The sequence below is a fragment of the Pituophis catenifer genome, unplaced genomic scaffold (assembly GCF_029215685.1).
Source record: "Pituophis catenifer annectens isolate HBS135680 unplaced genomic scaffold, rPitCat1.0.hap2 SCAF_1, whole genome shotgun sequence".
NCBI lineage: Eukaryota > Metazoa > Chordata > Lepidosauria > Squamata > Colubridae > Pituophis > Pituophis catenifer.
Window position 1 is genome coordinate 259,010,681 of NW_027256881.1, and position 19,111 is coordinate 259,029,791.

Genomic DNA, 19,111 nt, shown 5'->3' on the forward strand with positions numbered 1-19,111 from the left:
CCCAAAGCAACTTTTGTTTTCAGTCTCTGGATCTACTTGGTTAATAAATACATCAACCCTAATTGATGTCTGCCTAATAGTGGTCTGCTCTTTAGCAAGACTAAAATGAAATAATCTTTTGCATTATTGCTTTCTGTGTAGACTGTCTGCATGGAAGGTCAGGGGGGAAAAGTTTAAATTTGGTAGAAAATTTACTTAAGAACATTAATGTAAATGATCCTATATTTAAAATGACATGGAAGAGTTAAAGGTGATTCCAGTAATGCAAAGGAAATTGTTTCTGAATAATGAGAAAGACATTTATCCCTCATGCCATGCTCAATTTTAGGCAATATTGCACATTAACATCCTAACTGGAGTAATAGCATCTAGGCACTTTCCCACTTAACAACACAGCTAAGAGCAAATCATTAACATTTAATTAAATATGCTTCTGACATCTTTAGAAATATGTATGTCATACTTTGTTACTGCAGGTTGTGGCCTACTTTTTAAACATTCATGTTTAAACATTTAATACATTCCATCTTTCAAATAGTATTCCATAGTCTTACCTCAATAACAAACAGCTTCCTTTTCAATTTAAAAGCCAGGTCCTTTGTGTTTGATACATCACAGATCAAGCTATTAAGCCGAGGAATCTGGTGTATGTGAACCAAACCTTTTGAAAAGGAAAATATTAAGAAAATAATGCTATCCAAATGCCTGAATTAAAGTCTTATATCAAAAAAATCCAGTATATTTACACACACTCATCCTCCCCCTCTTAAACTGGAGCTTACGACCAGGAGCAATGAAGCAAGCGATACGATTATACAAAAGTAATCAAGCAGAATAAAATAAACAGAAATCCTTGTGTGAGGAAAACTAATTGCACTTTGGTACAAAGGTACAGATGTAAAGAGGGATCTTAATACTTGTCAAAACTACAGCCGGTTTGTGTGTGATTTTCTCTTGTATTTACAGTAAGCAAATATGGCTATCACCTTGCATGCTGCCCACGGCACCACTGAGTGATCTTTATTTTATTAAATGCACCAGTAAGCAGCCAGCAAAGCAAAGCTCATAGGTTACTGATAACCACTGAAGCTGTAAAGAAAAGTATTTTGTTTTGTACCATGATAACTATTTTTTTAAACTTGTGTGAAAACCAGAATAGTGAAACATGCTGTTAGATAAATTTTAATCACGTTATAAATACAATGCACATTATTTTCTGCAAGCAAGACATCCGTTGAGTATGTTGGAATTTTATAACAATACTAGGCACACTGCAAGCTCTGCATTCTGTCAGTTGAATCTCAAGCTGATTTCTTTTGACAAGGACGCTGGACGGATTCTAGGAAGCTTAATATAGACTTTCAATAACTGGTCTTCTTCCACAACAGAAATTGAGAAATATTTTATGAGAGACAACAGTAACGCTTGTGTTATATCTTATTTTTAAAGAATAAATATTAAATATATGCAATTCAAATGGTGTTTTATCAAATAGTTCGAGATTAAAACGGACAATCTTTCCAACCATGAAAACTCTTTAAAGTTACACTAAGTTTCAATGTTTTAGAGAGAAATTAATAAATATACCTTAATATAAAAAGGCAGAACACCATTGAACAAATATTACATAGTTTCAAAATAATATGGAAAATGCAATAATTTGTATTTTTCTTAACTGTAAGGAAACTGCTTTTTTGCAAATATAATGCAAAATTAATATATAGGTTTAAATATATGTGGCTTGATTTGGTATGTACTATGTCTTAAGACAAAATAAAACTAATAGTCCATTGTTTTCACTTGAATGACCATTATAACTGGACTGGGCCTATTACTTGAAAGTAGGTCATAATTACTTCAATAAAACTAACAGTCCCCATATAAATGTAGCCTTGTATATTTGAACACCACTAGCATGAAGCTAGGTCACTCACTGGTATTTTCTGGGTAACTGTGACTCTCATAACAAATTACATTTCAGCTTCAAAAAATGCTTACACTTTAGATTGGGAGATAATGGAGGCAAAGCATAGAAAGAAAACATTTGCAAAATATATAATTGTCTTATTTATGCATTTAAAACTTTTCTTCAGGATAATAATTACTACCCTGTTTTCCCAAAATAAGACATCCCCTGATAATAAGCCCAATTGGGCTTTTGTCTGCATGGCAATAAGGCCAAGCGCTTATTTCAGGGTTCAAAAAAATATAAGACAGGGTCTTATTTTCAGGGAAACACAGAATAATATATTTAGCAATGGTAAGTGAGAAGCACAGATATGATTAACACAATAACATAAAATATATTCTTCAGTGTCATAAACTTCCAATATTCCTATTTACTAAAGATTATCTGTGTTCTCCATTACTTCTCACCAATGAATCAATATCCATATTTTAATTTTCAAGAAATCAGGATTTGCTTGTTGTTGAACTTGCTTAGTATGTTATTAAATATACTTAACTTTACGTGGAAAAATTGTATTACAATTTTTGTAATGCAATTGACTAACAAACTGTATTTCAGAATAGAGATTACAGTAATACAATTGACTAATAAACTGTATTTCAGAAATAAATATTATAAATATTTTTAGATGAGGGCTATATATTCTTGAAGGACTTGCTCAGTGTGTATAGGGTAGGTACACTAAGACAGAAACTGGCTCTGAAACTCTTCAGAAGTTTTTCAATTTTGTTCAGTAAAATGCCGGAGGCATAAGCATCTTATCACACTGTTCAAAATTGTACAAGGTAAATGGATAAGCTATATATGCAAAATAATAATAATAACTACTACTACTACTACTACTACTACTACTACTACTACTACTACTTTATTGTCATTATACAGGTATACACAGTATACCCATACAACGAAATTCACTTAACACCCAAAGACCAGGTCCAACACACATAACAATCCCCAAACACCCCCCCACCCATCACAAATTCCCCACCCCTAAATCACTCAAACATCCACACAACAGACCAAGTAATGCTGTCCAACAGCTCACTGATAGTGGCCCTTTAGTTCATTGTTGAGTGCAATTATAGCTCTGGGATAAAAACTATTCAGAAAACAAGTACAAATCAATAGTTAAATGTTCCCTCTTTATGAGAGTAGTAAGAAATACAAATGTATTTTTAATTGGGGGCAGAATTATTCAAATATTTAAAATGAACATTTTAGAAAAATATATAGAAAAATAGCACTGTTAACAAAAAAGACAATTTTAGAGAAAACTATAAAAATATAAAGATATAGATTTGCTTATATATTTTACAGAATATTAAACATGAAGTACCATAGATCTTGACAAGTGAAAAATATAATTAATTACATCCCTGCTTTCTTACAATATTTACTGAGGGTTCAGATTTGAATCTAAACCTTTTGATCAGACATTTCCATAAAACGAATTTCAATGCCTAAATGTCAATTACAAGGGCTAACTCTCAAAACAGATCTGAAAAACAGCAACTGTGGTATGATGTAATGATGCAATTTCCCTCAAAATTATTAGAAGCAATAAAAAGTTATAAAAAACAGAATAATTTAAATAGGGAGAATGATTATCAGCTGCCATCTACATGACAGTTACTGATTAGTTGGGGACATTTTGCTCCTCTGAACATAGGCAGTATATAAGCACTTAACATCTGTTGCCGAGTTCAGTTTCAAATCTAAAAGAAGTGCATCTAGCAAAATGTCAGCCCAGATTAGTTGGAAATAATTTTATCAATAAATAGCAGAATGAAAACTTTCACTGTCTTTTAAAAAACCACCTAAAATTAGATTCTAAGTATGTTTACAAATATTTGTACAAATAGCCCAGATTTTTTTAAAAAAACAGACTTTCAATTATAAACCATTAAAAGGTAATGAGAAGGTAAATGTTTATAACAGAGATACATTTATATTCATGTTCCTACTTCGGATATTCTGATAAATGTGACTTAAAATCAATAATTTGAAATAATCAGAAATAAAACTCCTCTTCGTACTATATCATTCATCTGCCTGCCCAGTGAAATATATAACTCTTCTGCATTTCCTCTACTTATAACTTGGCAGATCAAAATATTGATTTAATGTCAATTTTAGCTCACCGGTCAGATGATTGCCAAAGCTTCCCTGCATGCGAATTTCTCAAAGGCTGTCTCTTGAGATGTACATCTGATTGAGCCATGCCTTGGTAATACAGCTTGACAACATGTAAGGAGTTGCCATGTTTCCTTAGCAAACTTAATGCATTGTAGTAAAAAATAGTGTAATGTTTGCAAGATGAACTAAGATTAACTAAGAGGTTAATTTAAAAAAAAAAAAAGAATTCAAATGCTACTTTAGGGCAAATATTCCAAGTGGAGAATAAATGCCCTTAAAACACTTTAAAAAAGCTTTTTGGGGGAGGTGGAATGTGGTATTGCTAAGGATAGAACTCACCATGATAATCCTTGTAGAATGGATAGGTTTCTCTCTCAGACCCGATAAATGATTCAAGCCCAATTACTGTATCCGACAAGTGGGTAATACGTTCCATAATTGCTTTATTCTGTAAGACATGGGAACAAAATACACAACCTAGATGATTAAAAGGCAATTAAAGTTCAAAAAACATAGACCTTTGTGATCTTCTGGGGAAGAAATGGCAAACTGAATATGAATCTGTTAAAAGTAGAGCTGACGACTGCTGCAATGAAGAGCCAGTAATCAGACAGGTTCTTTGTAATTCCTCTCTTGACAAGGAGAGGACTTGAAATTGCCCACAAGTGCTCCAAACCAATCACTTTTGGAGACTGCTTGTTAACTGCATTTCAGCTATGAGGAACCTTTGGATTGACAAGTTTTACAGCAATGGATGAATTGTCTTCACTCCTTAGCAAAAGATGATTTTAGTTTGTTTTTATTTATTTATTTATCTAATTGATATAGCAGCCTATCCCACGAAAGGTTTTAATGCTGTAGTTGTATTTTTTAATAAAATTATTATGAAAAAAATGTAGACCTTTGTTTTTTCTGTGACAAACTGAAGCAAAATAGGCAACTAATAGCGAAAGTTATTGAAAATTTGACTGATAAACTATCTGGATAAGTATACCATCCCAGTGTAGAATATTCCCAAACAATAGTTTTAATAAAATTTTGAGGTTTATTTTAAGTACTTTTTTGACACACTGATTTGGACTGGATACTTGATGTGGGTTTACAATATGGAAAGCAAAATGCCTTATCTATTTATCTGATTTGATTACAACATTGCCTAATTCCAAAGCAACATTGGGCAGCTCACAATAAACAAACAAAATGCAGTAAGATAATACAAATGCAGTAAGGAAAATAACAAACAGGAATTAATAAAATGGCAACTCTCATCAAAACATATACAACATACATAAAACACCTGTAATAAGGGGATTCCATCCACCCTTTCCCAAAGCCTGGGAAACAGACAACTCTTTAAAGTCTTCTGGAAAACTATCATAGTAGGAACTGTCTGGATCTCAGAAGAAAAACTCATTCAAGGAAGCTGCTGCTGTGACAGAAAAAGTGCTTCCTGTGTCCCAACAGATGACAGTTTGATGGGGGGGGGGGGTAGATCTGGAGTACATACCTTTGAGCAGCATAAACCACAAGAGGCAGTTGGTCCAAATAATGAGATCCCATGTCATAGGGCTCTATAGCTGATATATTTTCTTGAATGCATATAGCATTACAATTCTGGCTTTTAAATATAGGGAAGCCCAAAATAACTACTGTAATATTTTCTTTTTTATGCATAGTAAGTAAAATAAGTCTTGCATGTCTAGTGAAACAGGTTTTGATTCCCTTAGATCCAAATACACAAATGTGTACTGTAGGTTGCAGATGGAACCTGTGATAAAGTACAACCTGTGATAATACTAATTTCCTAGGGAAAAAATTGTTTCTACCAATTCTCTGCCTTCTTCAATAACTAGAAGAGAAGTATAGATACATGGCATTTCACATAATAAAATAGATCATGGATCATGGAATGATATAATCTCCAAATAATAGAATATCAATCACAAAAGCAGCTGTCTTAGTCAAAAGATTTATTCATAATATAAGGAAATGAAAGAAGAAAATAATTTAAAATGACAAACTGTATTATAAAGAAAGTTTGATAAAAATCTGGAATCTCTTAAAAACAAGAATAATCTGCCAATTCCACCCTTAAGTCTACCATCAAATTTCTTTTATTTTAGGGGCAACTACAAGCAGCCCCAGGTTAAGAATGTATGATTTAGCAATAACATGTTCTTACAATCGGGTTACCTATTACTAAAAATGGTGGATGGCATTCTCCTTCCTTGACCCAACAATGTTTTTATGAACTATTGAAATAGCATGTTTTTAATATACAGTCTATTTTCAGCGGTTTATGAAAACGTTATATGGCTTCAGCAGCTTGTCAGCCTGAAGAAGAAGAACACGATCTGCAACTTTTAGTAACAGGTACATTTTCAATTACAAAGATGATACAATAACAGGACTCATTTAAAAACTCAAGCTATGATGAAAGAAAAAAAACCCCAATCAAGTCCCTTATTGGTAGAAGCTGCAAAATAGAGAATACTAAACTGTTACTTGAGATCAGATTAGCTAGTAAAACAACAATATATAATATATAAAAATCCTTATTCATTGTTGTAAAATTGCTTAATAACAACTACGTTTCTCTAGCTATGTAAAGCTTTCCAAAACTTGTCAGTAAAGTTCTAAACAAGTAAATGTTAATATTACTCATTAATATATTATATATTCACTCTCTTTTGTCTCTTTGCTGTTAATGAGTTTAGTAGATACTTTCCTATTTTTTTATTCCCAGGATTGTGGAGAGACGGTAACCAAAGCTACACTAGAGGTGTAAAATGTAGTCATTTCCCCCCTTGTAAAAAATAACAGCACAGTTGGGGTGGATATTTCTTTTTGTATTCTTTTCCCCCCCTCTCAACTTAGATTCAACTGTAAGCTGTGGAGCCCCAGGAGCAAACTCACAAGGGTGCTGCAGGATTATTTAATAAAAGGAACCTTTAGTAAATTCACTGCAGTGTCTCGGGGCACCATGGCACACAGTTTGGGGACTGCTAGGTGCACTATGAGAAAGTTTGGGAACCGCTGACTTAGATTGATATTTACATTTTAAATCTTTTTCTTAATGTAACTACTATTTAGTATGCTCACTGAAGTGAAGATGACTGTAATGCTGGGAAAATGTAGACCCTTTGATGTAGGTCAGATCAGGAAGAAGACAATGCAAGGACTACTGGAACTTAGCTTTATTTTTGAAGGGTATAATAACAGAACCTTGAAAGCCTGTCATAGTTTACCTCACTTCTTTCTTATACTATGCAAAATCATGGTGAGTTTAGTCTGAGTCGCTTCCTAATGCTTACTTCTGGTTGTTCAGGGTATGACCTAAGAATAGGTGTTAGAAACTCACTGCACCTATCTCTGTGGAAGTTACAATATAGTAACACTTAGGCCAGTGAGTCAATGTAGCCAGATTGACAGGAACAAATCTGGTGCCAAACTTGGGACTGAAATGGCATTGGTAGCACTTTTGGATAATCTCTGGTATGGGCAGAGATTATCGCCCTACTTCATTTCCCTGTGGTTTCTATACCATCAACCATGGTATCTTTCTGGATCAGCTCAGAGGGCTGTAGTAGGTGGCACAGTGTTGTGCTGGTTTGGCTCCTTTCTTTGGAGTCAATTCCAGTCAGTTATAATTGAGGAGATGTTATGCTTTTAGACTCTAGTATATGTAGTGCTTCAGGATTCAGTGCTCTCTTCTCTCCTATTGAACATTTACATGAAGCACTGGGTAAGCTCATCAGTCGCTATAGGATGAGATATCATCAGTTTGTTGATGAAACCAACTATACATTTCTGCCCCTGGAGATTGTGAGGGCCTGGCTGGGAAACATCAAGCTTTAGCTGAACCCTGGCAAAATTGAGGATTTGATTGGGGCCTGTTGGTTCTAGAACTATGGCTTATTTGGTCCTCCTTGACTCACATTTTCTGCTTGTAGTGGCAGATGACAGTTGTGACTAGGAGGACCTTTGCACAGCTTCATGTTATGTGCTAATTGTGTACTTTTCTGGATCAGGAAACCTTGCTCATAGGCACTTATGCCCTGATCACCTCCAGATTGGAGTACTATTGTAATGTGCTCTGTATGGGACTGCCACTGAAGCTTCAGTGGGTTCAGAATGCAGTGGCAAAGTCATTATGCATGTTCCCAGAAGACCACATATACCACTACTACACAAACTGCCTTAGCTGCCAGTGTGCCTCAGTATGTCAATTTAAGGTGCTGGTTTTAACCTTTAAAGCCTTCATGCATAGAACTGGGTTAGCTAAGGAATTGCCTCTCATTACATTAGTCTGTCACATTAGTTCTGCCAGAGAAGACATGTTGTGAGTACCGTCTCTCAAGGATCATATTTTGTGGGTTCCATTCTCTCTGCCATGGCAGGGAGAATGGAATATTCTCCCTCCTGAAGCCAGGTTAGCTCCATCCTTATTATTATTCCAGAAGTACCTTAAGACCAGGTATGGAGAGTCTCAGGGACCCAGAAATATTCTTAGATGGTTCTATTGTGTTAACTTTTTACTCTGTTTGATTTGTATATTTTAATTTTTTATACTTTTTCATTTTTAATAATGACTTTTATAGTTTTATAATGATTGGTTTTATATCTGTTATTTTTGTTGATTGTTTTACACCATACAGAGTCACTTCTTGTGAGATGGGTGGCCATATAAATGTGATAAATAAACAAACTCCACTGACTCTAAACATTAAATTTGACAACTATTTGAATATTTCTCCCCTATGAGATTCTCTTTTTTCAGAACTCAAATAATACATTAACTGTCTGGGATGCCTATAAGGCATCCATCAGGGGGATTTATTATTGCTTTCACTTCAGCAAAAAAAAAGAGAGAGAGATTTAGAGATTCTGATCTTAAAACAGTTGGAAAAGATCGTTAAGGATTAACCATAAATTATATGCTAGAAACCTCACAGGTTAATCACATCAACATCCAATTTAAATTCTCAGCCAGTACGTCTCTGGATTATATGGGAGAAGACAGCCTTTCATGCCGGGGTGGGATTCTACCAGTTTGGACCGGTTCGGGCGAACCGGTATCTCTGACGATCAGCTGGGAGCGAACTGGTTTGCTCCAACAATCAGATGGGCCCACCCGCCTGCCCGCACTATTTTCCCACCTTTCTCTTCTTAGCTGATTTGTGCGACAGAGCAGATTGCCGTGCCTCAGCTGTGTTTCTCCTCCGAAGAAATGCAGAAGTGAAGATTTTTTCAAACTGCACGCAGTGTGCAAATCACCGAACCGGTTGTTAAACTAAGAGGATCCCACCACTGCTTTCGTGACCCAAATTATTTTATGTTTTTAAAATAGGAAGAGGCAATATTTTGCTTTCTGCAGGCCACATTTTAACTTAAAAAAAAATCTTTTAGCTTCTGTTGAATTTTGGTTATGAAATTGCTCACTTCTTTAAAATAACAGCATCATGGAGTAAGGATGAACATAATTTCATTCTGAAGAATGACTGAGAAGTCATAACTTATTATATCCTGGCTCTTAAAACCACTATAAATATTGAATCTTTTCATATATAGCTTCTACGAATTATGAAGTATCAACTGTGATATGAATCATTCACATGTATATAAAATGAAATGAAAAATATATTAATATAATATATATTTGGCTGTGGAGGTCTGGATGAGATAAAACATGCTTAAACTGAACCATACAATACTGAATGGTTTCTGTTTTAGTGCCTTACAGATCTGGGATTTTACCATTTTTGGTACTGGATGAGGTTGAACCGCCCAAAACGGTGCACAAGCTGGGAGTCCTTCTGGACTCATGATTCTTACTTGAGAAACAGGTGGCAGTTGTGGCTAGGAAAGACTTTTTAAAAAGGAAGTTAGTTAATTATTATAATCTTGAAGAAAATTCAAAACTAAATTACTGTATTTTTTGGAGTATAAGACGCTCTGGAATTTAAGACACACATTAGTTTTTGGGGAGGAAAACAATAAAAAAAATTCTGTCTCTGCCTACCAGCATCCATCGGTATTCATCTGGCTAGCGTCCTTGCAGCAAAGAGGCTGCTTAGGTTCAGCACATTATCGCAGCCTGATTTAGGATGAACAGCTGATTAGCGGTTGGATCATCCTCCAGGAACACAGCCAATCAGCTGTTCCAGGCTGCAGGGATCGCCAGAGCCCATCACTGCCTCCCCGCATCACATTTTTGGCCTCTGCGTGTATTATTTTTGGCTGGTTCTATTGCCGCCAATCCCCGCCGCCTGGAACTGGCCCAAAATGCAATGCACGGAGGCCAAAAATGGGGTGTGTGGAGGCCGAAAGCGCGACATGTGGAGGCAGCGATCGGCAGTGGAACGAGTCTAAAATGGGGCATGCGGTGGCCGAAAATGTGACGCACGGAGGCCAAAAATGGCTGAAGGGTGTGGGCCAGTGGGTATAAGATGCACCACAATTTTCACCCACTTTTTGGTGGGGAGGGAAGTGCGTCTTATACTCTGAAAAGTACGGTAATAAAATTTCAGTTTATGAGATATCAGGAATGAAAGTGTATTTATATGGCTGCTCATCTTCATTTACTTCCCTTTTTAATTTAGATACATATTTTATTCAATAATTTTACCTCAGTATGTGCAATGCCTCGTCACTTATTTTATTCTATTTATTCATTTTATGTTTGTACATTTTATTTTATTGTATTTTTTTTCTTCATGCTGGTCACTGACTAATAAATAAAAACTGTAACGTAATCCATGTGTCAGGAAACATATCAACAAGTGGAATCAAGAAAATATTGTAAGATTTTATATAACACATTAACGCAAACAATAAAATATTTTCTGAATGGTTGAGAAAGAGGTAACTGAAACAGAAGATCTGTGGTAGACCCAGATCATGAATGTATTTTCTCAGGAAAGGATTCTACAGAATTGCAGATGCTGGTAACAAGATGGTATTATTGATAACTTGAAACTTGTCAGATCAGTAAATCCAGGCATTATTCACCCTAAAGTTTCCAAAATATTCAAAAGTAAAATTGCTAAGAAATGACAATTTATATGTAACATATATGGAATATTGGTCTCTTCCCAAAGAACTGTAAAGCGATCTATTTAATGCTAATTTGAAAAAGAGATTTTAACTCTTTTGGAGTTTTATAAAATTAAGCATTATTTTTACCCTTATTAAAAACTTACATAAATTATGAAGGGCAAAATTATCATTATAACTCTCTTACTGTAGAAGAATCAACGTGTAAATATAATTCCTATTGTATTAATATTTTATGTTACCATTTTCTAAGGGCTATTGACAAAATCGCTCATCAGGTTCTGAGTAAACATAGGCATGAGATGAGATTTGAAAAATGGAAAAAAGAATCAAGAAGAGAAAAGATGAACATGGGAGAATGTTTGAGAAATCCTAATGAAAAAGAGTGTTTTAAAAACTTTTTTTTTACTATTCTGCTTGAACAACTTCCTACAGAATTTTAAATAATCAGTGATAAACAGTGGAGACACCAATGAAGTGGAGAAGGCCTGAGAGAGAAAAAAAGGAGAAAAAGATTTAAATATATAAATTGAGGGGATGTAAATTATATATGAATTGTTTTTATTTGATTATTGTACGTCACCCAGAGTCACTTCCTGTGAGAAAATTGAAATTGATTATTAAACAAAAAAAACAAACAAGCTAGAGAGAAACATGAACGGAGTGGTTCTAGTCCTGAATTGCCATCATATGGCACTGGAAGCCCAATCAAAAGGGAATGCAAGCCTCAAAGTGAGGTTTGTTAATTTATTTTAAAACTTAAAACTTTTAAACTTTGGAAGAAAAAAACATTCCTTTTGAAGCAAAACAGGTACCAGTAATATTAAATTTACAGCAGCAGAAACATGTAAATTATAGATTGTTAAGAAATGGTACCATATTTTTGAAAACTATATTGCATTTTGAGTAGTACGAATGGGAGGATAAGATAGAAATAATGTTTCATCTGTTAAAATTTTAATTTAAAGATTTTAAATGTAATTATTTATTAGGCATAATGACTTTGAAATATAGCTGGACATTTGTTATTTCAAATATAATATATTCATGATTAAGTAAATACATTATATTGGGTATGTACTTGTACTAAGCATGTACTTGCCAACATATACAATCACCAGGAAACTAATTATCCAATAGATCCTCCACCTGATTTCTATGATGAAGAGAAAACTTAAATATTTTACAATCAGTTTAACCCCTTATTGAGTATAAAAGTACAGTTTATCATCAGGAACTGGTTGACAAAACACAGCTGACCAGATGAAAAACGATGAAATAGGTTGGAAATCAATCGCAATTTGACTAAAGACATGACTACTCCCTCTGCTGGCAAGGCCCTCATGAGCTTACGGTAAATATTTAAGAAGTCACTAGTTTTCTTTAATTATTTATGAAGCAATAAATAAATAATGCAAACTGTTCCTTTTTCAATCTGTTGCTGGGTGTTTTCACATTTCTGAACTTATTTCAGTGGAAGAATTTTTAAGAATGAAAAACAATGAAACATTCTTATATAGCTTCTTATATTTTAAACCGCACAAAAGGATACATGCTAAGTTTTATAAGATAAACAAAAATTCAAAATTATATGTAAAGTTAAAAGCCAGAAGGCCACAATAGCACATGCAACTCAGTTAGGTTTCGAAGCATATTCTCTAAAAATTCATCAGTCACAAAGAAAATAGTATATACAAGCCTGGGGGAAGGGAACACAGATTTCAAACAGATGCTAACAGAAAGATTAATATAAAAGAACACTATATAACTAAACATTATTTGTCTTATAATGCAGGCTGATATGGCCAAATAAAATGATTTAATAAATATCTTTTTCAGGATTTTGAACTCTGCCTAAGCCCCCAAAGCAGAAGGGATCAGGTTTTTCACCCACTGTTTTCATCTGAATCCTGGCTGAAAACAGCTATTCCAGCTTCCAGATTTCCAGAAGGCTCCATCCCAGGACTCCTTGCTTGCCATTTGGTTTTAATCTCTCAGGACTTTCTTATAGGGGCTCCACTGTGCTGAACTGGCACTTGCTTGAAGAAATGAGTTATTATTAAACTTGTAGGTCAGTTGTGGCACTAACAACTCCTTGGAACCTTTCAGCCAGAGTATACAATTTGATGGTCTAATTAAATATTAATTCTAAGTGTTACATTTTGTGGCTAAGAGCTTCTATTTTCCATCATCCGTCTGGAACAGAACGAGGTTACAAGCTAATTTACCTCTCCCCCAACTTTCAAGCTTAACTATATAGGACACAAAAACACTATTAAACATGAAGCATTCTCTTATATTGAATTTCTCATGTAATTAACAGAACTGATCTAAAAAGAGTTAAACAATTAGGTAGTTAGAAAAAAAAGCAAACAAAAGATTATGTAAAGTTGTAACATTATAACATGTATTTAATTCAAGATTTATCTAATTCCATTTAAAAAACATACCACTTTCTGGTGATTTTCAAAAGTGTATCAATTCATGTTAATTACAAACCCTTGAAAAGCCAAAAGTTTTAAAAACCTTTTCAATAATCAAATTTACAGATAGTTAAATCCCTAATAAGTTATTTTAAAGATTTACACTCTTCCTTTCTTGTTATTGTCCAAATTATCTCAAAACACGTTTTCCTACCTTCTGCCTAACTAATATTAATTTCCATTCCTGAGTTACCTTAGCTTAGCAGACAAAATATTCCATATGCCCAAACAGCTGAGAATTAACAATAATGTGACAAAATATCTAACAATATAATTAACATTACAATTTTCATCCTTGTTATGCCTTGCACAAACATAACAAATATTCTTACAATTCTCTTATATCTTATTTCAAGTTGCATATTTATAATGAATCTAAGAATCTTGCAAGTTGGAACATGCCCAATGATTCATCTATTCAAATCTTTTTCGCTAAAAAAGATACTGCATGTTCTTAGGCAGATTCCCAACCATTATACTTGAAAGAGGTCTTTAATCCCTGATCCTGTTGTTGGTTAGGAATTTAGAGAAATTTCTCAATATTTAGTCTAATTGTACTATAATTTTATATAATTAAGTTATTATCTTTTGCAGCCAGAAAAAAATAATTACTTGTCTTTTTTATGATTTTTTTTCAAGAATTTGAAAACTATCAAATATATCTTCTCAATCTTTTTTCTTAAGTCACAGCTCACAATTTGCCATTCCTTAGGTTGGTTCTTCTGAGAATTTTAAATTCTCTTTCAATTTTTTTTAACATTTCTTCTAAAATTGGGAGATCTGAGCTAATTGTACTCTAGAAATACTTTTCTTGTGCAGAGTAGAAAGGACTACTGTCACCACTTAGGCCACTGCTAAATAAAGCTCTATTACTTTTTCCAATATTATCAACCCCACCTCTTCAATTAAACAGAAGTCAAATTGTTCCTATATGCATTTCTATATAAGCTTGTGTGCCTGTATTTATTCCACACCAATGTGAGGAGGTGAAAAAGCAAAAATAAAATGCCTTAATTAATGCATTTCCCTTCATTTCCCCCATGAGAATGCTTTCCAAGAGTTAGTGGATATGATGAACAGGGCCGGATGAAGCATAAAAAATTACCACAGGAAAAAGAAATCATTCAAGTTCAAGAGCAAGGCCTTTTCCAGCATCCCATGTCTCATTTCAACCCATTGCCAAGGCTTTTTCCAACCTCAGGAGAAACTTAAGAGAGCAATATTGGAGCTTATTTTTTTTTTTAGCATAAATTGGTAATATATTTTCTAATTTCATTTTCTTATGAGACATGTTCAACAAATAAACTATGAATTTTATATGGTCAGTGCAGAACTGAACAATATAGAACATGATGTAAGATATAAATTTCCATTTCCAATACATTATTGTTAAACATCTTGCAAATTGTGGTGAATATCAAGAGCCTGTCACTTATGCATATTTGTGCTTTTCTGCCTCTTCTTTTCTTGACTATACTTTTGTAAGCCACAGAAAAAGCCTCTCCCTAAAACTGAGATGTTTCAATGGGAAGGGGGGATTTCAGAAACAGTTTACATTATCAAAGCTCCACATGTTCTAAGTGCAGTCTCCACAGTTTCTAACTGAAAATTTCCTTAGAGCCCCTAATCCCCAGATGAACATCTTCCATTTATTTAATATCTAGCTCTAGATCCATTGCTGTATATTTTCCTGATTAAGAAAACACATTTGAAGGGTATGTTTGGCAGAGCTTGATATAAGAAGAAAGTATTAATCAGTAAACATATGCTACTTTGTTGAAAGAGATGTCATACAATCTAATACAATAACTAACGTAATTTGATCTTTGTACTCTATGTTCCCATGGTCATGATAGTTACTGATTTTCTATCTGGATTTACTTATACTTCGTTTAACTACTTTCGTAAGCTTCCCTTTCTTTAACAGCTAACTTTGATTGTTGATGATTTGGAATATATCTTAAAACAAATCTATCAATCCATATTATACATAGATTTTTCTTTATACTATAAACTACTTAAAATTAGAAATTACTAGTTTAAATTTATAGGAGTAGAAAGTGTGAAGATACTGTATTATGTAAAGAATATACATAAATTATTTTTTAAAAATTGTTTTAGAAATATTGCACTATCTATACTAACAATATTTTGACTGTTAAATGTTAAAAAACACTATGATTCTAAATTTGCTCATTTTAGTCTACTTTAATTATTTGACATGACTTGTAAAGAATTTTCATGAAGGTAGGCTACCAAATAATAAATCTATTACCTTTACAATACAGTACTGTACAAATAGAAGCATAGATAAAAGAGGGGAGGGAAAGGAAATTGTTTGTCTTTTAGACAAAGATCTTTTTTACATTTCTAATCCACTCACAAATCCCAGCAACAGAGTTGTGAGAAGCTGAGTAGTGAGAATGTGAGCAGCTGCTGTTATTAGAACTAAAAAGTCTGACTAGTGCCTGAGACAGAGAGACCACATGTTCGGCTGTCCTCTCATCTTGCCATCCTCACCAATTAACTATTAACACGGAGGGCTGGACACATGCTCTTGGGGGCTCTTTAACAGGCTTCTTGGAGACTGGAACAACTACACAGCAGGGCTCTGGGAACTGAGTAGTCTGTAATATAGGAAAACCTCAGACGCTTTGCTCCTCCTAATGACAGCTTGCTCTGCAATTTAAACACTCTATTAAGTTATGTCTTAACAGAGAGGAGGTCCTGGAAATTTAACTATTCCTACAAACTCCTTAAGTTTCAGCCCATGGAATGAACACATCACAATTATTAAAACAACTATTCCCTATTCTTAGGTCTAGAAATAGAAAGACAACACATGGGATTACAAAGCCAAATCATCAACATAGTGGAAAACATTTCAGAAACTTAAAACAAAATCACAATCAAGGTATCATCTTTTGACAGAGGGGACTGGTTTCAGAAACATAAAATTTGACTGTTCATTAAATTGGTAGATTCCCAAATATTTTTATTGCTCTCTTTAGAAAACAATAGTCTTTTGTGTCTTTTATTTGATAAAAAAATAAGTCCTAGTAAATATATTATTAAAGGCACATCACAAATGTAGCACCAGCTTCCATTTTCCCTATTTCCTTATCCTGGACCATCCCATGCAGCTGATCCAATATCATTCCTTAGAATGCCTTTGCTTTCTGCAGTGGTCATTTGAAGAAAGCAGAAAGTTCCATTGCAGGATGGAATTACCCTAATAATTCTGTTTATTGAATTCATTAGGAATCATTCTGTTTATTGAATGATTAGGAAGTAGGAATCATTATGAAGAGAATGTTACAAAAAAACCCACCCCACTTTAATTTGGCTATATGAAATAAAAAGGAAATTGAAAATTATCTGTTAGTAAAGGAAAAAGGCCACAAGAAGGTGGGGCAGAGGTTCTCAACCTTTTCTTCACCACGGATCCCCTTTAAATACCTTTTGTGGCCACTGACCATGGCCACGGATGCCCAAGATGTAACTCAAGATTTAAATCATAACATTTCTTCAAGACTTGGTGGACCTCTTATGATGACATCATAGCCCCCTTCCAGCGGTCTACAGACCACAAGCTGAGAATCACTGAAGTAGGATATTGAGTCATATTCCTCTAGCATGTTCTGATTACTAATAATCCGCTGACCCTGTGTATCTAACATGATTGATTATAGTAACTGGATTAAACCTACCTGGATCAGATGAGTTGGAACAGTGATGATACAGACAGATAATGATGTTCTCAGGAGGCCACGTAGAGCATACATAAATCTGGTGAGGCTGTGCAGATTTTCTGGATTTTCAGTACTACAAATATCATCACCCCATAATACTGAACCAAGGCTCTGAATTCCTATTCTCAACACATTCCTTTGTTTTTTCTATCAAATATGAAAAAAACAAAAAGGATTTTAGTGGAAACTGAAACTTCAAGAAGAAAAAACTAACTTTGGGGCAATTTGTTATTTTATATGCAATGAAGAGAAAGTAAGTTCTGAGTTAAGAAATTATAAAAGCAAAACAAACAAACAAACAAATAAAAACCCACAGGTGCCTTTCTAGCTGGCCAATTTAAGCATTCCAATAGTATCTAAATAAAAACAGTTTTGAGATAAAAACAGTTGGAATGTTTTTGGGGATACAGATACGTATTACAAGTGTCTGGTGTAATATACATATTATACTACTGTTTCATAAAAATGTGAATAACTGTGCTTGAAGTGACTATAAATAATTCTGTCAATACATTGATTTAATAAAAAAAGTAAAACATGGTACTGAAGATTACATTGTAATTTGTTTCAGTTAAAAGAAAAAAAAAAACAAGAAATTGCTTCTGGAAGTTAATCAATCCAACATTTAGTTATGGATGAGAAGACCTCCAAGATCCCTTGCTATTCTGTTAGTTTCTAATTAAATTATCAATTATTTATTCATTTAATTATATTTGGTTTTGATTATACCGACACACCCACCCACACACCGGTAGCGGGCTCCTGCTGGCGATGCCGCTAGCATGAGGTGAGTCAGGTGGAAGACATACGCCGAAAATGAGACCTAGTGCCTTTTTTGGTGGCAAAATATATATATATATAAGATTGGGTCTTATTTTCGGGGAAACAGGGTATCTTATATAATGATATTTGATTTTATTACTCAAGATAGACAACCATATAAATCTAAATAAATGAACATCTATAAATAAATATTACCTATTTTGTTTTTGTCTAGGCTGCCTATTTCTGTGGGTTTTAACTGTTTTAAATTTAATTTATTAAATTTATTATTTAATTATTTATTATTTAATTATTAATTATTTATTAATTCTATTTGTATGCAGCCCTGAGTCTTCAGAGAGGGGCGGCATACAAATTGAATTAATAAATAAATAATAATAATGTCTTTGGATTTTGTAAGCCACCTAAAGACCCCTGAAGTGCATATCATATTATATTAATAAATTAAAATTAATTGAGTCTTTGAACTAGTTAAATATAATTTATAGTCCAAACAGTTATACTAGTTTTCTAGTTTAACTGGTAAAGGAAAAAAGGGAAGTACGACAAATGATTTTTTTAAAAAATAAACATTTTTGATGTTTACCACATGGTGTATAACATAATACCACATGGTGTATAACATAATTTTAATAATTAAAATATCTGTCAAAAATATAAAGTAATTTTTTTTTTAAAAAAGGCAATTAACTAAAGTAATTAAATTATCTACTGATAGGACTCATCTGCTAAAAGGATCATTACCAGAGGTGAAATCCAGCAGGTTCTGACAAGTTCTAGAGAACCGGTAGCAGAAATTTTGAGCAGTTTGGAGAACCGGTAGTGGAAATTTTTAGTAGTTCGGAGAACCGGCAAATGCCACCTCTGGCTGGCCCAGAATGGGGTGGGAAAGAAGATTTTGCAATATCCTTCCCCCAGGAGTGGAGAGG

The 19,111-nt window shown here is 33.8% G+C and overlaps 1 protein-coding gene across 2 annotated transcripts in view; it reads right to left on the minus strand.

Moving 5' to 3' along the window:
• ELP4 (elongator acetyltransferase complex subunit 4) overlaps window positions 1-19,111 on the minus strand; it is a 123,862-nt gene that overhangs the window by 52,720 nt on the left and 52,031 nt on the right. For both annotated transcript variants that reach the window (XM_070957520.1, XM_070957519.1), the window contains 3 exons: window positions 17,358-17,546; window positions 4,448-4,556; window positions 555-661 (listed from right to left, as the gene is read on the minus strand). In XM_070957520.1, the coding sequence (XP_070813621.1) occupies window positions 555-661; window positions 4,448-4,556; window positions 17,358-17,546 (405 nt within the window). The remainder of the gene's footprint in view (window positions 1-554; window positions 662-4,447; window positions 4,557-17,357; window positions 17,547-19,111) is intronic.